Source organism: Danio aesculapii, chromosome 20, assembly GCF_903798145.1.
Source record: "Danio aesculapii chromosome 20, fDanAes4.1, whole genome shotgun sequence".
In the NCBI taxonomy this organism is placed as follows: Eukaryota; Metazoa; Chordata; class Actinopteri; order Cypriniformes; family Danionidae; genus Danio; species Danio aesculapii.
This window is the reverse complement of record NC_079454.1, coordinates 33,081,311-33,104,352: the sequence shown is the minus strand read 5'-3', so window position 1 is coordinate 33,104,352 and position 23,042 is coordinate 33,081,311. Positions and strand designations below refer to the sequence as shown.

The following is a 23,042-nucleotide window of genomic DNA, read 5'->3' as shown; positions in this document are numbered from 1 at the left end:
AGCTGAATACCAGTATCATGATGAAATATCTAGAAAAATACAATGTTCTGTCATCATGGCAAAGATTCCTTTAAGAAATCACTTATTAGAAATGAGTTATTAAAACTATTATGTATGGGTCTAATAATTCTGACTTCAACTATATGTAACACTGATTTCACACATTCGCTTAAATAGAAAAACTTTATTAATTTCACAGACTCAAACGTGTGTGAACATAACACCAGGAAAGGTAAAACGAGTGTTCCTGCACCATCAGCTTTTGTGTGGTTTCTTTCTTATGACATTTGGTCAGCTGGCACATTGTTTCCTCCAGTGTTTCCACAACAAAATCGACCTGCTCTTCAACATTTGGTCTTTTTACAACATAGTGGTGGTTTACACCCTGAGAAACCATCAAATGAAATAACAAATGTAAACTTACAAACTTGAAAAGCTAATTAAATGCAAGTTTCCACTTTATATAGATGTGAAATAATGTTCAAGCATTCAGCGCAACATGTTTATGCAAATACAAAGCAACATACTTGTTCTGACTGTATTCAAATATTTTTAATAAGTAATCATATTACTTTGTATTATATTTAAAATTATTCAAAAGGTATTGCAGAGCAGTTTACAAATAGAAAATGATTAAATAATGTAGAAAAACTAAGCATTCTAGATGTAACCGAGTAGAAAGGATGGCCTGTTTTGTTCAGACGGTCTTATTGGATTATGCTCTGTGACACGTTACTGATTAAATCTGTATTGTACAAACTCATTTGAATGCAGGAAACATAAATACACTGCAGTGCTATTTAGTCTTGATTATATCATTTTTTTTCCCTTTTATACATTTGATAAGTTATCTACTGGTTTTCAGAGTGTCAAGCCAATGCTGTCCTCATAATAATGTATTTTTCTGAGATGATTCACAATGCTTTAGGTCATCTTTGCAGTATTGTGGTACTGGTGAAAACACTGAATCACAACACATGCACGTGCTCTCCAGAGAAGATATTTGAGCATTTAATGCAAAGCAAGCAGGAATGGAGCTGACCCTGAGGGTGAGTGCATATCCTGTTAAACATTACAGACTGTTTTTTAAGCACTGTTTTCTAGGACACAGTGAAACTGATATAAATTAAACCAGCCAGGGATTGAAAGATGCTTAACGGGAATCCACATTACTGGGAAACTTTAAGATTATATAAAGGCTCTTTATTTTTAATAATACTCATACCTCAGGTGCTTTCTTTAAAAAAAAAATATTTTTAGATGTTATGTACCCCCAAAAGCGGTCATTCTCAAATGAGGGACCCCCACTGTAAATAGCAAAGCATTTTTATAGTTTCTTGTGTTTGAAAAGGAAAGAAAAAATATATTTTTTATAGGAAATAGTTTAGTTTCTATTAAAATACATTATTATATTTCAGTATTATATTTTATTATACTCTAACTATATATACTATTATATCCAAATAACATTTTATTTATTCAGTGAACAAAATATATAAATAAATGTTTGCAATATATATTCAGGGTATCCATGAGGTCTTAAAGTCTTAAATCTCAAAAGCTAAATTTCAGGCCTTAGAAAGTCTTAAATCTACTGAAATGTGTTGTAGGTCTTTTTTACAGATCTTAATTTTCCTTTGTTCATGTATTTCTATTTAAAAAGAGCATTTAATTACTTTCCTTACAGTAACATTTGCTTAAAAGTTCTCCATTTATTTACTGCTGAGGACACTGACCTGACATATATTTTTTTATTATTAAATAATTATTATTGTAGACTGAAGTTATTGACAGCTATGTTTTGTTCTATTCTTGAGAAGGGTTATAGGGTTTGTGAATGGATATATTTGAAAATTTATTACAATTTTTTTTTTTTAACTAAATTATTATTATTGTATTGTTAAATGTATTAATCTTTAATCATTTTTTGATAGGGCAAGTGAACATCTATTCTAACTGGGATATTAAAAATAAAATCCTGTACAAGTCTAAAATTTAATTCATAATGGCCTTAAAACATCTTAAAAGGTCTTAAATTTAACTTAGTGAAACCTGCAGAAACCCTGATATTATAAATGACATTGCGTTACATATTTTGTATATAATAATGTCTATAACATATTTAAATTCCAAGAACATGAAAAACCATTCCTTCAAAAAGACAGCAGTAAAAAAATTAATAAATAAATGATCGTCATCTATAAAGATATAGACAAGAGTATATATTTTTACAAATTCTAAATTGTACATCAAGGTGACACAAAGTTGCAATTAACTGTGTTTTAACAGTAAAACGGTTTGTTACAAATGTTTCTTAAAGGATAAAGTACACAAAACAAAACCCACAACTGTTTTACAATACTCAAACTTTATTTGATCACATTTTCAACCTAATTGCGAATGCAGATCAGAAATGAGGGAAAACAACAACGAAAGAAAGAAATAAAGAGATCTGAGTTCCAGAGAAACAAAACCAACAAAGCAGGGCATAAAACAATTAAGGCAGACTTTCGGGTCACAGACGCAAACAGTAGCCATCTTCTCATCAATGAGCATATATGGTGTTTGTGCGCAGGTTCATGTGAAGCAATAAAAATTGCACTACTGGACAACAGGCCAAAGGTAATGAGTCATTTTGTACAAGTTTCAACTTAACGGTCACCTTTTGTAATTTGATAACTAATTAAATAACTAACGTTGGCGCAAGCAAGATACAATACTCAATGTTCCTCTCATCAAAGAACTTCAATAACTCAAAGTCCTTTTGAGTGTAAGTCTTCATAAACTGTAATCTTCATAATTATGTCATCTTAAATTAAGGCACTTTTCTTCAAAAAGGTGCAGCAAGGAATGCGACACTAGCTCAGATGACAAAAAAAAATATGGCATTGTTATGGCTGTTTCTGTAGTGCGCATGAACAAACGCAACAGGATATAAGAAAACAAGGCCACAGGCTAAAGTTAGGTTGAATTCTCTGAGTGTGAGAGGATTGTGAGCCATTTAATGTTTAGACGAATCATTCACCACAAAAATGACAATTCTATAATCATTTTCCAACCCGCGTATTATTCTAACCCTGTGTGACTTTCTTCTGTAAACAAAAATATATCCTCAATATCAGGATTCTCCATACAATAACGAATGAGTCAGTTTACATTGTGTTCTTCTAAAGAGATGATCATAGGAGAGAAAACCATGGAAGAGTTGATTTTTGGGTGAACTATCCATTCAAATCCATTATGTAGCATGGGTTTTACAGCCCTTTGTATACTCAGTTAAAGTCTATTTGCAATTATGTGGGATCTTTGGATGTAGCCTGATTCTATAACAGACAATACTGTGTATTTATTGTTTGTTAACAATTACATTGGAAACAATGAACTTAAGTGAATAGTGTTTTAAATTTGGCATAGCTGAAGCTTTATATGAATATGAGTAAGCATTATAGCAGCTTTTCTAGTGACTCGTGCTAAAATAGACACCTTTGGCATTTAAGCACCATGATAGGGCAATGCACAAGCGATTAGAGTGGTTCAATAAAACAAGGCCATAACAGTCATCTTCTGATAAACATGCAATTAACACAATGCTGGGAATGGGACATTTCGAGGAAGCAGACAGAATCTAAAGCGTGCACCAAACAAATCAACTCGCTTCTGCCCTTCCAAAATTTGCAACCCAAATAACGAGAATCACTTCCCAAGCCAATGACATCACGGCCCACAGGGGAAGTTATTAGCAGCAAGCTAATCAAGATTATTACATTTCAAATTTCATATAACACAGGAATGGATGTAAAAAGAAAATACACATGCTAATGCGAATGCACTTAATTGTACCGAATTAAATATGCTGAACAACACAGGAATTAGGCGTAGTCTAGCTTCAGTTCTGCATTTTAGACAAATCTACCTGAACTCAATGATTAGATTTCAAGAAATCAAACCCAAGCATTAAATTAAGAGTGCGACGGCTCTATTCTACTTCAAAATCTGACTGTAGCAATACGAAAAAAGACCAAATAAGCAAAAGATATCCAGAATGCACTTTTCTAGGGCACCTTTTAAAAGATATTTAACAAAAGCAACAACTTTAGGATCTGCGTACAGTGCCCTGAAGTACGTACACCTCAACTTTTTATTCATCTGACGTTTTACTTCCTCTCAAATAGTGTTATTATTGATTTCAAAGAGTTCTGATTATGTACAAATAGTTATCTGCTTTTGAATAGGAGTGCTGGAATCTGCTAGCAGAAATTAAGCTTTTGGGAAACATGACAATGCATAAACAGCAAACAAATTATTTCATCTTTAATTATCTACTACGTATAATATAGCGATCAGTCCAGCTGGCAGACACTAGATCTATTTCATTGATACAAGCACGCATGCGTGTCAATCAACACACTGACATTCAGGCAGACACACCAACACAGAGCCAGGCCTCGATGGCGGCTCACCATTCACACTTTTAAGGCTCACTTTTAAGGCAGCAAGCCACTACCTCCACCTAAAGGCACTTTGACTCAATGGTCAATCATTCTGAATGGGATCCCCGATCCTACGCCCTACCTGTAGTGCCTCGTTCTCATTCGCATATCCGGCAGAATTTACTAATTCTAATGAAGGCTTGTTGTAGAACTGGATTGGCTGTTCATATCCCAAAAGTACAACTTAAAATGGCCGATACTATAGTAGGTCCCTGAAAATGACCCCCAATGATCTCGTTGGATGCTAACTAGGGGTATACAAATGCATCTCTGATATTACCCAATATATATGTGAGGAGGAAGGGGTGAAACACTGATGTTTATTAGTTGGAAATAAGTAATAGTAATGGACTAAGCTGGAGAATGTAAATCATTTTGGCTCTCTTGATTGGTGTGACGCAGCAATAGAAAAATTAAACAAAATGTCACACGCTAACAGACACAAACCAAAACATTTGTGGTGAAACTGAAGAATAGATTTAAAGAGGATGTTATTTTTGCACTTGATGCTTGAATAAATGGATGGAATAATAAGAACATAATGGCAACAGCGTAAAAAAACTGTTCTGGTGAAGATGCCTGACCGTAATTTTGAAATTAACACTGAGAATGCTGTAAAAGACCATGATATTGAGAAGTAAATCATTGTCAATGATAAGTCGTTGACAACAAAAATTAAATATTAAAACATTTCCGGACAGGACTTAATTTGGAAAGCTGTGGTTGCGCGTGAAAGCAACTGAACACTTCATATACCCCATAATGCCACTGCTTGATAAGACTTACGGCATTACTCTGTGTTTCTGTTTTAAACTCAAGTGCTTGTGAGAGCTCTAACAGAAACTAAAGAAAGCTCAAAACACAGGCATCGAGTGTCAAACATGAGGCTAAACATAGGGGACTCGATCTCTTTTCTTTTGGGTCGGAGTGTGTTTGTTTTTGTTTTTTTGTGTGTGTGTGTGTTGCCGTGTGGTGCCTCCAGGTGGCAGCGTGTTACAGGGTGTGGTAGTTGCGGTCCTTGGATTTGCAGAACTTGTAAAGGAAAAAGATGACTGCTTGAAGACCAAGTACTAACACTATTCCCCCGATGAAACTGGCGGCGTCGAATGTGGACGTCTTAGATGGAGAAGTAGTGGGCGACGCGGTTGTGGTGGAGTCTGTGGAAAGGCCAAATGTTCAGACAAACCTTGCAGGAAGAGAGAGGTGTATCATTCCATATTGACATTAGAAAGAGAGCCATACTTACTTGTGTCCGTCCCGTTTTGAGTCGGAACAACTGGCGTGATTGGAATTACTGTGGTAGCTAAACAGAAAGAAGTGCTGTTCAGATTCAATCCTGCACTTCAACAGTAAACAAAAATGCCAACGCATAACATTTTACAGCCTGTTAGGCATGTTATAAACTGACGTTGGTGTATTTCTTATTTTTGTGTGTTTTAAAGTTACGAGACTGGTTTAAAGAACATACATTAGCTAACAAAAACTCAAGGTATCATAGCAAAAGTGTGTAAGGGGTGTGAATCAGTGTATTGACCTACATGATTTATGTTTATGGCTCCCATTTATTATTATTTACAGTTACAGGTTTACATTTTAATGGATTTTATGACTCATTTGTATTTTATGGTCAATCAATAGTTTTTAACAGTGCTATGTAAATAAAATTGGCATTGGGCAGGTATGCGTTCTGTTGTGTATATGAATGCTGCTGAGGAGAGTCTAGAAAGCCGTACCATTGGTGGTAGCATTCGTGCTGCTAGTAGTAATGGGGTTCACTGTCGTGGAAGTTGGCGGCTCTGCAGTTCAGAGAAAATCCAAAAATTAAACAGTCATCATTCAAACATACAACTGGTTACTTGGTTATTGTACCAATTATTTATTTTCTGATCATTTATTTATTTATTTATTCACTTATTTTTTTTAAATGTCATGTCAGCATCAAAACTATTTTCATGGCTAGAAGTTTACAAAAATCCAATGAATAAATAGCTTTATGACAGCAGCTTTTAGTCTTAAATTCGTAAGGCTTCGCATTGTCTACAATAAAAACACGCACTATTGTATTACCTTTTAAATGCTTGTTTTACTTATTTTAGAAATATCTATAAATATATTTATTTACATTTTACAAGACATTGAGACAACGTGTTTCTTTTACCAAGAAGGCATGTCTGTGGTGGTTCATCTTTCTCAGTTGATTAAACCATGCTCTTTCATCTATTAAAAATGAAGCGTGAGATGGTAACAGAATTTACCTGTGCAGTTCGCACTGACGCAGTTGGCTGTTTGGTTCTCAAGACTGCTGTTCACACACTGCAAACCACCTGAAAAACAAAGGATATATTCTAAGAAAAGAAAAATATTGGACTGAGCTGTACTTGTACAGAACAGTCTTCAAAAAATGGCTTTAATGATTTGTGCTTTATTTACACTTTTTTTTTTTTTTAGATATCGTCTGCTGGCACAAATAATACACATTTAAATAAAGGAGGGGGGGGGGGGGGGGTATGGGGATGGTGGAGAATCTCTGAAACAAGTTACTTAACCTCTAAATAAAAAAAAAAACTGTAAAACATACTAAATTATAAGCCCCCCTGAATTATTAGCCCCCCAGTTTATCCCCCTCCATTTTAACGGAGAGATTTTTTTCAACACATTTATAATCATAATAGTTTTAATAACTCATTTCTAATAACTGATTTATTTTATCTTTGCCATGATGACAGTAAATAAAATTTTACTACATATTTTTCAAGACACTTCTATACAGAATAAAGTGACATTTAAAGGCTTAATTAGGTTAAGTTAACTAGGCAGGTTAGGGTAATTAGGCAAGCTATTGTATAATAATGGTTTGTTCTGACTATCGAAAAAAAAGCTTAAAGGGGCTAATAATTTTGACATTAAAATAGTTTTAAAAATAAATAAAAAAACTGCTTTTATTCTAGCCGAAATAAGACTTTCTCCAGAAGAAAAAAATATTATCAGACATACTGTGAAAATTTCCTTGCTCTGTCAAACATCATTTGGGAAATATTTAATAAAGAAAACGATTTCAAAGGGGGGCTAATAATTCTGACTTCAACTGTATAACATAGCAATGTTATAGCACATGTTTCTTGATCAACCCTACATATATGTGGTCACAAACACTCCTATGACATAAAAAGGTTACTGGCCCAGCAATATGAGGAACTAGCACTGTCATACAGTACTGCGATAAGAAAAAGATTAGAAGGGAGAGAGAGCAGGAAGTATCAAGGAAGATTTTCCTGAAACCTCTGTGTCACGATCAGCTGGTTTCCATTTAGAGCATTCTCCTCAGTCTCGCATGAATAGTACTGTGTGGAAGCATGACAGACAACTCAACTCTCAAATACCTTGGTGATAGCGATAATTAAATTTTTACACATTGTTTCGTAATCCACTTTACCGACACTGTTGTCTTTCTCATGTTTGTCAGTAACTTGAGCTCTGAAGGCCTTGAGTGTCAACCTGGACTCATTCAGTTAGGACACCCTCTTGAATTTTTACTTCAAGTAAAATAAAGTAATAATTACTTAAAGTAATAATTTCCGTATAACCTTATCAGTCTCTCAGATCATTCTGGAGGAGTTTTTGCTCAGCATTTCAGTTAGGGTGTGTGGACTTTGACTGGACTATTGCAACACCTTGATCTGCTGGTGTGCTTGCGATCACCGTCTTTTTGCATGACCTAATTTTGGCTAAGCTTTAGCTGCGGGACAAGCATCGTGTTAACACACATCTAAAAGTTCCAGACCAACAAATTACTAAAACTTCTGCTGATGATCAGTTAAGGTGTTTGATTAGCAGACTTTTTTTTTTTTTTTTTTGATCCTATATGTGGTTGTTTTTCTGATGTTTTATTTTCCAAGGTTTTTAAACCTGCCAATGATCAGCTCGTTTTTTGTCTTTAATATATTAATATTGGAATTTCATACGGTGTCATAACTTTCACATGACAGCACACTCAAAACATTGTTTGCTACGTCAAACTGTTAAAATTTAAAATGAGCTAGAACACAATTTTTGAGTTTTTCTAAGGAGAGCTTAATTGTTTTATGTCCAGTTAACCCAAATTTGTAAAAACTAATTAGTTAACTTAATTTTTTTCCATGTTGTCTCAACACAAATCAATTGTGTGGAAGCCAGCATTTTTAGTGTATGCGCTTGAAACCTGTGAATACTGTCAGACAAAAATCATGTCCAAGAAGTTTGTTAACATAACTATTTAAATTTAAATTTGGTATTGCAAAAATGCTAGAGTCCTCCTTGATTTTTCTTGTTAAGTAGGCCTGTCACAATATTTGCTATAAGTTACTATATTTTCAAGTGGGTGCCTGACAGCTGAAAATAGACCTGGTAGCAGATGACTTTTTTTGTTAACATTTATTTTATTTTTGTTTAGGACATAGTTTCACATTCTGATTCCAATGCCTAAACGTTAAAGTGACTATAATTAAATTAAATATTCTTAAGAATAAAATATTATGTGTTCTTTGGAAGAGTGTACTTCCATTATGATGCCATAATATTGTCATTCTGGCATTATATATTAAGTGGCCTAAAATGGTCTTAAAATGACAATAATATTGTTTATTGCAATATTTTGATGCAATATATCGTAAGGCTGGGCCGATAAACGATATCAGATCGAATTGCGATAAAATTTATGTTGATAACGATAATAAGCTATGGACATTTTTACTCTATATTGATCTAAGAGCCAATCACACAGCAGACATATACAACAACAGGAATCTGTAATTGTGTAGATATTAGAGATATGCTACTTCACAGTATTGTTCAGCGAGCTCAATTCACTTTCCCACCAGTAGTATTTGCTGTTGAACTGTAGTTTATTTTAATGATGACTATTTTTTACCATTTTTAATTAAGTAAAACTTTTATTTTAAAAAAATTCTATAATTGTTTATTTTTAAAAAATGTATTAAGTAAATTTTTGTTTGTGTACTGTATATATGCTGTCAGTTACAGTTCTTCAGAATATTATATATTATACTGTATATTATATTACAGAAAAACGAAATCTCCAAAAAAATAAGTAATTATTAATAAACAATAGTTTAAAATGTTATTTAATGAAGCATCTAATCTTTGTGGCTTCAGTCATTGTTTGGATACTCTTTTAAAGCTGGAAGCATTAACAACATTTATCGAAATATATATCGTTATCGTTCAATATGGAAAAGAATTACCAAGATTTCCTATTTGCAACTTCGCCCAGCCCTAATATATTATTCAACAAAAATAGATATTGTGACAGGCCTACTGTTAAGTATTTTTTCTCTCATTCGTCGATTTATGTAATTTTTTTTATTTACTAATCACATCATTTTGTTGGAATAGTTAGAGTTTTACTGACCAAGCTTATGTAAAACTAAAACCAGATTTGCACAAATCTCAGAAATATACCAGGGTGTGCTCATTAGTACCCTGCATTCTATATTATAGCTTAAAGTCATTTTAATTTCAGAATATATTATATTGAATAGTCCCTAAAAATTATATTGAATAGTCCAGGATCTGTATAAATTATAACAAATATGCCACATAACTAGCTTTTGCATGGTTTTTATTCTTTGTATGACTATATTGAGTCTGACTCAAACTTAACCCTATTCTCTTTCAGTACACGTGTCCTGAACTGAACCGTGACAGACTTTGAGTGTTTTATGTCAAAAAAGTGTTTCTCATTGAACTGAGCCTCAACAGGTGGATTAAACCTTGGTGTATAGAAGTACATTGTGTACTTTATGACTTCGAAACAGCAACCGCTGAGAAAGAAATGTCACATGCTTTTGTGAAAGGTACAACTCTCATGTTGAAATTCCATACTATGACAACACCAAGATGTTTTCAATTCCTTGCTTTCTGAATAAGTGCTGGACTAGCAAAAATGTCCACACATTCCACAATGCCTCCCACCCCTCGGCAGTTTGGACAGCAAAACAAATTCAGCTACCCGGCTTCAAGTAATGACTGAAGGGAAATGCATACATGTTCATTACTTTAAAAGGACTGCACAAGCACTCTCTGAAGCAATCAGATGAATGAATATGATGTCAACCGGCCCACTTCGACTTTTCTTTTTTTTTAACAGATTAGACTGCAAAACCAGGCATTGAGAGACTTGTCTAAATACCAATGAAAAGCCACAATTTCTACATTTTCAAATATATAATCCATAGAAAAAGAAGAAATTTTACATTTGTATAGACCATTTCAATGTGGTGTTGTCATTGGCCCATGAACATTTCCTGCTTGTTATCAAACCATTTTAAAACTGTAACAAGAGGCAATTTAATCCCACCTTAATGTTCAAACAGCTATCATCAAATTATTTATCAATATGTGGGTCTCTTTGGTTTCTTGGGAGCCATGGAAATGAATAAATGTAAAACAAGAAATATGTTGGGACCGTTGTTTTTGTTTACATCCCTTAAAATAGTCTATACAACGAATGCTGTTCACTTGAGTTCCATAAATGAAGTATAACAAATATATAATTTATAGAATAACACTATTAAATCTAGCATAATATTTCATCTGTATTATAATGTATAATAAATAATAAAATATTATTTTTAGTATTACTATTACACTGCGTCTAATAATCGTGATAACACAATAAAACTGAAGATACTGAGATAACACATCAGTTAGGATTATTATATAATTATTAGAAATGCACAATATATATATTTTAATTGTTACATAAATTAACAGATATTAAAATGTTACATTAAAATGTTTTTAAAAAATGGAATATACAAAAATAATTTGTATTCAGTCTAAATTTAAGCCAAAATAGCTTTAACTATAATACAAATATAGGCATAAGCCGGTAAAAGATTCTGCAGTATGATAACCTTGGATAAAAATATCACTGTATCTTGATTACTGCTCCAAAATAAGTTATTTTTAAAAGTCTGGGTAAAAAAAAAAACAATGAATTAATATTAATTAGTATTGATTGTCAAACGATATTTATATATTACCACAGATGTGTGCTTTTTTTTTTTTTTTTTTTTAGTAAGAAGTTCACAAACAGCTCACTATCGAGTTATGTCAGATTAGCAAACAGGTATTAATATTTAACTCAACTGATGTAATGAAACATTAAACATTTCAATATTTGTTGAGCAAATATTTTACCTTCCAGATCATCTCACTTTCCTTTGCACCCACAATAAGTCAATAATTCAAATGAGTGTTTACAGCTCATGCCCCGACATGTAGCGTTAGCCTTACCATTGTTTGCAGTTAGCAACAGTTAACTGTGGAAACGCCCTCAAATCTAATAAAACTGTCCTGTCTGACTGAAACAGAATCGACCCTTTTCACAAGACGCGTTTAGCGGTCATCAGCATCTTAAATTCTTGAATGTTAACATATCCTTTACGTATTATATCATCTTTGCATCAAATTACAAAACACTAATTACCGCTTAAGTGAGGTGTTTCTAAAGTAAAGCAGTGTCTTTGGGTGGGACAGTAAATTTGGCATTGTTCTCTCTTCTGTCTGCCGTTATCAGTCTCACGCAATTTTTTATCTTTTTTCTGAAAGTCTTGATAATACTATCGGTGAGTCTTTTATTATATAAGCAAATATTATTAAAAAAAAAAAAAAATATATATATATATATATATATATATATATATATATATATATATATATATATATATATTTGTTGTACTCTACCATTCACTATGCTCCAAGTTTACCCAACTATGACGACTTCCGCTGCTGAGAAACCCGTAAATGTGAAAAGGGTCCATACCTCTATCTACACCAAAATTTAAACCAAAGAAAAACTATTTAAATAAATACTTAAGATTATATTCAGGACTATTCCTAATTATCGAAACAAAAAGACCTGAAACATCTGCACCTGTTTACTCTACCCAAGAGTCCTGCACCACCAGCAGGAAAGACCTAGATTTTTCCAGAGTGTTGTTTCACTGAATCAGTGTAAAGCGATCGTGTCGTCTCTAGGGAGCTGATAGCACAATGCTAACGCTACTGGCTTTGTTATAGGGGGAGGTGCGGTTGCAGACACTGCTACACCTGCTCAGGCCCGTCAGAGTCAGACCACTGACACAGAGACATAACACAGACTCAGAGAATGACAGCTGACTTTAACTGAAGAACGAGAACAAAGCCTGTGAAAGTGCTTCTTTGAGGAAAGCCATTATAGCTGCATTATGACAGGCAGTGTAATAATATTAATTATCGGTTTAACTATTGGACAAAACATAAAACAACTAATGTTATACTAATATATACAGTGCTCAGCATAATTTAGTACACCCCATTTTGAAAATGAATATTTTTATCCATTTCTCATTGAATATAGGTAAAGTATTTTGGTTCATTTAAACAAAACAGATTTATTAAACAGATACATTTATTTAAATAATATTTGTCACCAAACATATTTAGAAATTTAAAGATAATACAATTAAAAGCTAAATATTTAAGAAAAAAAAACTTACAAAACTTTAACTAAACTTTTCAATTTTTTTTAATCTCTTCTTTAAATTTCTCTAACATACAGTATAAATTTGGGTGTACTAGTTTTTAGACGGTTCGTTCGCAAGATATTTTGTTAGATAAGTTCCAGATTTGGCTTCAGTACTGATTAATCTAATGTATATGCACAAATATAATATTGTATAGCTTCCAATTTAAACATATCAATTTAAAAGATAGATTTGTGAGGGGTGTACTTATATATGCTGAGCACTATATATATATATATATATTTATATATATATATATATATATATATATATATATATATATATATATATATATATATATATATATATATATATATATATATAAGGGCTGTGCAATTAATCGAAAATTCGGTTTCGATTTTGGCTTCTAACGATTATGAAAAAGCATTCATCGAGATAAACGATTATTGCATCATATACAGCCCCCTTTCCAGTTGTACACAATTGTTGCTCTGCAAAGCTCAGTTCCACGAGAAATTGACTAAAAGCATGTACTGTTATGTAACGTTTGCAGCATGGGATGCGCATCATTCATGTTTTTAAAAGCGCAAATGAGAGCGCATGCTGTTGTGTAAAGTCATCTTAAAGTGAGCGCTTTAATGGTCAAATAGGTGTCAAAATGCGTTGTTTATTGATTATTCATAGTAACCCTCATTTGTGTAATAAACAAACGAGTTGAGAATCAAAAGACATGTGAAAGAGAAACCATAGGCCTATATCAGAACCGCATTGCTCTTGAAGTGACAGCGCACAATATTCCTCTTGCCAACTGTTTTTATAAATAATCAAACAACAAAAAGTGAAAATCACTCACTGCTCTTGACTGAAGGACTTTTGTAGCTTTTTTCTTACAGTGAAGACGCTTAAAGCACATTTTGCTTCATATTTTTATTATATGAAGAAGAAAAAATATTATAGCAAATACTGTGAAAAATTCCTTTAATTTAATTAATTAAACATAATTTGGGAAATATTTATTTATAACATTTATTATTTTATTTGTTATTATTATTCTGAATTATTAGCCCTCCTGAATTATTAACCCCGCTGTATATTTTCCCAAATTTCTGTTTAATGGAAAGACGATTTTTCCAGCACATTTCTAAACATAATAGTTTATAACTCATTTCTAATAACTCATTTCTTTTATCTTTGCTATGATGACAGTACATAATATTTCACTAGATTTTTTAAGATACTAGTATTCAGCTTAAAGTGCAATGTAAAGGCTTAATTAGGTTGGTTAGGCAAGTTAGGGTATTTAGGCTAGTCATTATATAAAGGTGGTGTGTTCTGTAGACAATCAAAAATATTGTAGTTATTCTAATAATATTGACCTTAAAATGTTTTTTTATTCTAGCCAAAATAAAAAAAGACGCCAGAAGAAAAAATATTATACAAAATACTGTAGATAATCCCTTGCTCTGTTAAACATTATCTGGGAAACATTTGAAGTAAAAGAAAAAAAGAAGGGCTAATAATTTAGACTTCCACTGTATATATATTAAAACATGTTTATGTTCAATTTACACAACACAGTAACAATGTTTTAAAGGCCCTGGCTTTTAATGTTAAATAAAAATATTGAACCCTTGTCCTTTTCTGGAAGAAAAACCTCTAAATTAAATAAAATACAACTCTGTACCAATCTTTATTTTATTATTTTTTATATAAAAAAAAAAAAGATTTGAGAAAGTTTAGAAAGTTGACATGCTTCCTTAGTATTTTTCTCATTTTGCAGCGCAAATGTCTTTTTATAATGAGATACATTTACTTAAGAAAAATAGCACAAGGTAAGCTTTGATTTCAGTTAATGAATTGATGAACTGAGTTCATAATTAAAACTTTAAATGTGTGTTAGTGTACTCAAATCTTCTGAAATCTTAATTCAAATGTTATATAACAAATATAACATTATTTTATTATGTTATATATAAATATATAATTTTATTTATTTTTTTTTTTTACTTCCCCCCCCCCCCCCCCCCCCTACATTATTAAGAGTTTTATTCATGGATTAACTACATATCTCTATAAACAAGATTTATTTTGCAATGCATGCGTCCTGATGGTTTAAATACATTTCAATTGTAAAACAAGTAAAGAAGATTTGATTTATTTATTTACTTACTTTTTCAGTGGTAATGCTTTTTGTTTGTATTTTGTTTTGAAATTATATCAAATATACTGTATTAGTATTCATTCATTCTTATAATTTGAATATTCCTCTCCTTTCATCCATGATACAGCCACTTCTTTCTGCTTACTTTCCTGTGTTTTTTTTTCCTGAAGAGCCTCGAGTGCCATAGCAACAGTGTGTGCGTTTCATTAGTATGTTTACTCTCTCTGATTCATTTCACGTCATCCATTAGCAAAGAGGCATGGAGAAGGACTCCAGGGATAAAAGGGCAGTTACTTGAGGCTCATACTGACCAAAACCACCATTAAGCACAGAATGAAACACACAAACACACAATCCCATCTAATATCAGTACACCACATTATACACTTTCCACAGTTACAGTATCTTTGTTTACATGTAACTTAAGAGCTGACCAGAGGGAAAAATCTACTAATTTAACTTGTTAATTTGTTTATTAATTTTACAAATAGACAAACCTACAGCTGTCCAGAGAGACAAATCTACAAATATAATCTGAGAAACAGGAAACAGGATTTCCACTAATATGATTCAAACTCAAAAATCACATGCTACCCAGAGGCCAAATCCATTTACCTACACATACCATTAATGAAACGGGTACTATGTGTAGACAAACCATTGACTGTGACTAAGTCAGGTGAAGCATGTGTTCTTCATACCAAATAGATTAAAGTTTGTGTTGGTCATCTTACTTTGAGAACATTTTAACACAAAACCTCCATATTTTAGTCAAAGCATAACCGAAAAAAACTTAAAAGTGCAATACTATAAATTTAGTTTTTCTTTTTGTAACCAAATTTTCAGTCTGTTGAACAGATTCTGTTTAACAGACAAAAACCAGCAGACTGAGGAACAGCTTTTTCACAGAACTGACTCTTTTGGCCCCCCTCATTTACCCCCCACTCTCCTCATAACTTATTCTCCTCACAAACACTGCCCTATTTAATATTTGCACAAAAATAGTACATATTCATTTTACTTCTTTGCACCAATTCATCTTGAATTGTACATTTCCACTGCACATATACATTTGTAATTATGTTCATATCTATCTTCTATGGTTGCCGCGAATCGTGATACCATTAATTAATCTTAAGATACTATACCAGCTAAAGTATCATGATATCAAATTGTATTGCGATACTGTAATTCATAACTCAAATTATAAAGAAAATATTTGTCGGAAATACTATATTTTATGTTATAATAGGCCTACTTGAATGTAATTCATAATTCCCTTAAGGCCAAAAAGTATTATTTGCACCCCATTTCACCTAAAATTTATTCATTCTTTTTGTTTATTTTGTAAATAACGGACCAGCAAAAATACATTAAAATAAAGATACAAATTATACAGAATGAAATTTGCTACAAAGAGCACTTTTTTTCAACAACATTAGGCTATATGAAGGGGTCAAAATTGATTCAATGTTTCCTGTTGCTATTTTAGGTTTTTCATCATTTTTTTCTGTCTTATCAGGTAACAGTTCAAAATAATAAAAAATTTCACTTTGTGAGTCGTTCTTTTTAAGAGATTGTCACGGCCACTAATAAATCATATTAACAGGAACAGAAATAAACCAATTCAGATGTGCATCCGACATTGAAGCATTGGAAAATAGCAATGTTCAATAGGCTACCATAAAAGCTGTGAATTCTACAGTTTTGCAACCTTAGAGACTATTAAAATAAAATGGTCTATTGTTGCACAAACATGTGAGCATTTTAGTGAATTTTCCACATGCAACATTATCTATTGTAAATAAACCATTAATGACGATACTACCGTTTACAAACTACAGTGGAACTGCCATTATTTTGGAGCCATAGTATTGCAATACTACCATAGTACGGATAAACCGTGCAACCCAACTATCTTTATACTTCAGTTTATTAACAGCAACCTGTAGATATATTAATTTATTGTAAATATCTGTTCATAGTTAATACAACCTGTATATAATGTTCATAGTACATCCGTCTGTAAATATTACCCATAGTTTTTCTATAATTGCACTTTATAAATTATATCCTGCACTTGCACTCATGGTTAGACCTAAACTGCATTTCAGTGCCTTGTACATGTGTAATGACAATCTAAGATTATATACATTTCCCATTATCCTTCAAAACACTGTAAGTATAAAATAATAGTTTACCCTTTTTGCATTTTATTATGTATAGGTCAACTTTATTTTGTAAGTATATGCGTTACACTAAATGATGATAAAACATTATTTCACCATATATTTTGATATTTAAATAAAAAAAAATTCATTTTAATTTTACTTGCATTAAATATAATTTTACATGAAACTGAACTGAACTTAAACACTGAAAACTGAACTGACACAGTTTCAATTTACTATGATCTTTGTGAAGCTGCTTTGACACAATCTACTTGTAAAAGCGCTATACAAATAAAGGTGAATTGAATTGAAAGCTTTTATGTTTTTGCATGAAAGTACATGAAAGCTGTAATAAAATTAAGAACAAAAAATCCCTTTGTTTTACATTTTCAATTTATAGTTGTGTGTAATTTAGTTTTATACTGTAAATATGGTGACATATCTTCCAAATGTCACAAAAGTTAAGTTTGTAATTTAGAGCTTTATTGCACAAAATAATATAAACATTGGTTATTTTTACAATATAATACCAATCCTTTAACTTCTGAATAGTTAATAATTTAATAACTGGTGGAATAGCTTAAAAAATATAAAATATCTTTAACATTATTTTGACCAAATGTCATTTTCTAAAGTATATGTACAGCAAATATAATATACCATATATACCAAACTTTAGTTACACAGCCTCTTGTCTTCAATTATGCTGTTCTAAACCAGTTGATTGTTGTCATATGAGCTTTGAATTTGACATGGAGGAGGGACTGACCTGTGCAGTTCATCCATTGGCAGAAAGTCACATTTTCACATGCCTCGCACCCTAATTTACTACAGCCTTCATCTGCAAAAGAAACCAGACATTAAATAACGAATGTCACATGCATAAAAAAATCCCAACAAGCATGTAATATTCAGAAGCACTGATGATGGCATTTCGAATGTAGTTTTCCTGTAACATTGACCTATATTTGTTTCCAGAGTGTTTGTGTGTCGTTCTTATCTCTTGACCTTTAAACCTGAAACAAGGAACACTCAGTAACCACAAAACATTACATTCTGTAAACATTCTCTAAGACTCTAGGTTAAAGATAACAGAGCTGTGCCCAAAATATGCCAATCCAGAATCTTCTCCGCTTGCGAATTGATATGTTTAACCTTAAATAGTGTAGATGTGGAATAGCTGAACGGAAAAACAAAAAAAGCTTGGAAAATTACCAATGAGTCTTGTGACCAAGTGAACATGATCTGATGTCTCTGGCAAAACACACAAACCAAGGTTGTTTAAAAACCTAGTGACGTCCTTAAAGGGACAGCTCACTTAAAAAATTTTAATTTACTTAGAGTAGTTCCAAATATTTATGATTTTTTTTTCTTTAAACACACAAAAAGAGGACCAATTGAAGAATGTTGGAAACCAGTTGAAAAAATACAACGTATATCAATGGCTATTAGTTTCTACCATTCTTCAAACATGTCTTTGAAGAGACAACAAAAATAAAGAAACTCAGATAAGTTTCTCAAATTAGTGAGGGTAAATAACTTGACAATTGTGAATTCTCCATTTAAAGTTTTAACGTAACTGAAGTATTGTGATGTAGGGCTGGATGATAAATTGAAAAGTAAACATTCAGAACCTTTAATCGATCTAATTTTTCCGGGTCGATTTTTTTCAGTAACTTTCCCTGCCGTGTGTAGAGTCACGTGATTTATACTTATATTATTCTGACATTATACTTCTACCAAGTGCACGCGTACGGTCCAGCGCAGCCTTCGCATACCCGCACACTTCTCAAAAAAATTTTAACTACACGTCACAATGACGCGTAGCACAAGCTTGTGATTGGTCGGTTTGGTATCGGTGACAAGGATGACCAGTGCAGAGAACTGCATTTTAGGCAATGCGTGTTTTAATTTTCAGCATTGATGTTCAATAAATAATCATAAATAGTAGATAGTGTGTGTTTACTTCAATTATTTTAAAATCAAGTGATGCACCCTTAATTCAAAAATCTTATTTGTAATATGTGAGCATATTTACTTTACAAAACATGTCAGTGAACTATGAGGGCAAAAACATAAAATAAATAAACAAAATAATCGTTCATTAATTGTAATCGAGTTAAAATGTTCAATCAATCGAGATTTAGATTTTAGGTCAAATCGCCCAGCCCTATTGTGATGCACATCCATTTGTAAAAGATTACTAAACAAATCGAATGATGTGAGATGTGGGAATTCTGTTAAAAAGATGAAGGCAAGCTTGATTAAACTTTACAAGATCACAACGTTTTTAAAGCAAACACAAGCACAGATTAAGGTTGTTGCTAGATCAAATATGGCTGCGGTCAGACGTTAAGAGAATTATTTATTAAATTTCTCATTTATTCTATTTTATTAACGTCTATCCCTACCCCAACCATCATAGTAATGTAAAAACAGTTGTTGTACAGAGTTTTATTTATTAAATTACCCAGTAAATTGTATTTTATTATTAAGGCCTACCCACACCACAACCCTAAACAAACCCAACTGTCACAGTAATGTAAAAATGTTAATTATTATTATACAGTGTTACAAAAATAATGCTATATTGATGTGCATACCCGCAGCTGTATCCTGTCTAGACTTTAACCAATAACTGGAGGAAAAAAAGAAAAGTTGAAAGAAAGAAAAACAAGCTGGCCAAAAATGACCATTATTGCCCAGTGCCTTTATGTGGCAAAGATAGCAATCTGGTTTGTTTACAGCCCAACATGTGATTCTCTGGATAAATATAGATGTTCAAAATGCAGTATACATAAATGTAAGCAAAGCCACAAGACAACACAATAGAAAGCCTGATGTATTTGATTACATAACAACCAGACGAAAGCGATCGTTTTGCGTGACAGATAAGGGATTATATAATCAGGTATGGGGGAAATTTATTATTTGGGAATAGTGTAAAATAGGCAACAAAAACGTAAACAAGTCACAAAAAGGCAGTGACTTGCGGAACAAGGTCAAAGTGCACCAACCGCATATAACAATGTTTTATTAAAATTGTGGTTGGAAATCAAGAACGATGCTTTAAAAATTGCCAACTGCTTTTTTAAGTCCCTTGGCGGTCTAAGAACGTATATATTTTCTTATTACAACACAGCAGTATTACGATGCTTTAATTTTCTAACAGCTGACTCTTAAGAGTCGATTCTTTACGCGATTCAAATACGTGCATAACGATAAGTCAATTTCTGACCAAACAACTCTTTTGAATCGACTCATTTTGCTAAGATAAAACATGCAAGACGATCTATACAGGCAGATTATAGTGTGCTTGACTTCTTATTTTATTTCTGAAATGTTTTATCCGCTGTGTTGAAATTTCAAATGACCTCGTCATTTGGCAACAGTGTTAAGCACAGTTGATGCAATAAAAACCGAACCATTACCTAATACCAAAGCTCAAAAGTAACAAAAGAATCGTTAATGCAACCAGAATCGCAACCGCTCCAAATTAAAATCACGGTTATGGTGTAACCGATGGCGTGATGGACAGTGTTTTGTTTTTGCGTTGTGACAACAGACACGCGGGTTCACTGTTACATTATAGCTAAATTTACTCACCCGCCATAAACTGCTGGCTTGTCATAGATCCCAAGAGGGCTAGTAATAATGTCACGGCGAAAACTCTCCAAAACATGGTGTCTAATTAGTCTATTTTGAGTCGTCGTTCGGACGTTCAGGTCGACCTGCCTGCAGTTTCACTCCGTTGCTGCTGTGGATGTGGCTATGCTTCCTGCTTTCATGATCACGTGACTGGTACTTTTCATCATGGGATGGAAAACGTGGCTTGAAAGCGTGTGACCAAACCTTTTTTCCTGTAGGTGGCGTGTGGGGGCTCAGAAAAAATAAATCTTTCATTGAGTTGCACTCACATCTCAGGGCGTTTTGTGTGTTAATGTAATCGTCAAAAGTGATTAATTCATAAATACCAGAACAACAGATCACCTTCATACTAAATTGATCAAAATGCTGTGTTAGTCATCTCACCAACTGAAAAATCTTAACTCAAAACTCCTATATTATATGGATCAATGATGAAAAGGCTAACTAAATTTGAATACTCTACTATTATACATTTTTATTATGATTTACAGAAGCTACCAGCTATAATGCCATTCAAAGTAACAGCAGATTATGTCATAAGCATTGCCATTATCTTTCAACCACAGGTTTTACCCATTTACAAGCACAAAATTATTTTAAATAAAATGTAATCTTTTATTATGTTATGCATTTTAGTAAATATGGGTCAGAAGAAGTATGTAATTTCATTATTAACTCAACTATGTTACACCAAATTATGATGAAACATATATAAACCACAGTCATTTTGTTTTCACAATTATTGATTTGAATTGAGGGCAGCACGGTGGCTCAGTGGTCGCCTCACAGCAAAAAAGTTGCTGGTTTGAGTCCCGGCTAGGCCGGTTGGCATTTGAATATTTAGTGTTTGTGTGGGTTTTCTCTGGGTTTCCAAAGATGGGTAAAGGGTATGAACTGGGTAAACAAAATTGGCTGTAGTGTATGATTGTGTGTGAATGTGAGAGTGTATGGGTGTTTCCCAGTTATGGGTTGTGGCTTAAAGGGCATCTGCTGCATAAAACATATGTCGGAATAGTTGGCGGTTCATTCCGCTGTGGCGACCCCTGATAAATAAGGGACTACGCTGAAAGAAAATGAATGAATGAGTGATTTAAATTGGACTTGTATTTAATATGCTCCCACACTCACAAAAATAAAAACAAAAAATTGCTGCTTGTCTGAAATCACTTATTTAAAATGAGCTGAAACAACACAATTCTTGCGATTCTTTTGGACAACTTAATTGTTTAATGTTCAATCCACCTAAATTTGTTGTGTTAATCGATTTGTGTTGGGACATGAATGAATTTTGTGGAACCCTGCATTTTTCTTTTTACAATCTATGCATCTAAACCACTTTTGTAAATATGAATCACATATATTTGGCCTACTATACATCTTGCCTTTTTTGCCAGAAACTGTACATTAAGACTGTTGCCAGACCTTTATCAAACAGAATGAAGAGCGTGTGGTTTTTGGTTTGTCTCTGACAAACTGACACTGACAAACCAAAAACCACATGGTTGGCTCATGCAATCGCAGAGTATAAAATGCTATGTAGGCGATATTTCAAACTCGACATTTGGTATGAACGACAAGAGCCTTGCTAATACTAGCTTAAAAGTTGAAATATTAATATTCTGTATATAGACCATTTTGAGGGGATGTAAACAAAAACAAAAGTTCCAACATATTTCCTGTTTTGCATTTTTTATTTCTATTGAGAATTCGGCCACATATTGATAAAATAATGTTATGATAGCTGTTTTAACATTCAGTTGTGATTTAATTACCTCTTTATAGTTATGAAATAGTTTGATAACAAGCAGTAAATGTTCATGGGGCAGTAATATCACAATGCATTGGTCTGTACCTGATCTTTACAGTTAGGGATTGGGCCCCATATATGTTAAGCTCCGCCCGCTTTCGGACATCGTTCAGTTGTTTTACCATCTATTCTACTCACTTATTGCCACGTGTTTGCCTACACTTCCTCCAAATGTTACCATGTATAAAAATAAAGCTGCGTGCAAATTTTGTTTAGATCATCAATAATTTGTAGAGC

General features: G+C 32.7%; 1 protein-coding gene across 1 annotated transcript; it reads right to left on the bottom strand.

Annotated features, from left to right (window-relative positions):
* Nucleotides 1–2,349: 2,349 nt before the first annotated feature.
* Nucleotides 2,350–21,136, bottom strand: cd164 (CD164 molecule, sialomucin). Its single transcript, XM_056481135.1, has 6 exons — nt 20,957–21,136; nt 18,120–18,191; nt 6,746–6,814; nt 6,224–6,286; nt 5,737–5,793; nt 2,350–5,647 (listed from the first exon to the last, which is right to left on the bottom strand). The coding sequence occupies exons 1-6, from the start codon at nt 21,030–21,032 to the stop codon at nt 5,484–5,486; spliced, it is 501 nt and encodes a 166-aa protein (XP_056337110.1). The 5' UTR covers nt 21,033–21,136; the 3' UTR covers nt 2,350–5,483.
* Between the last annotated feature and the right edge of the window lie 1,906 nt (nt 21,137–23,042).

Bases quoted from the DNA above. Each gene is read 5' to 3' on its own strand.
- cd164 (XM_056481135.1), bottom strand. From the start codon at position 21,032: ATGTTTTGGAGAGTTTTCGCCGTGACATTATTACTAGCCCTCTTGGGA. The intron at 18,192-20,956 runs GTGAGTAAATTT...TTTCTTTTGCAG, and splicing joins AAGCCAGCAGTTTATGGCGG to ATGAAGGCTGTAGTAAATTA. The intron at 6,287-6,745 runs GTAAATTCTGTT...TCTGAACTGCAG, and splicing joins CGTCAGTGCGAACTGCACAG to AGCCGCCAACTTCCACGACA.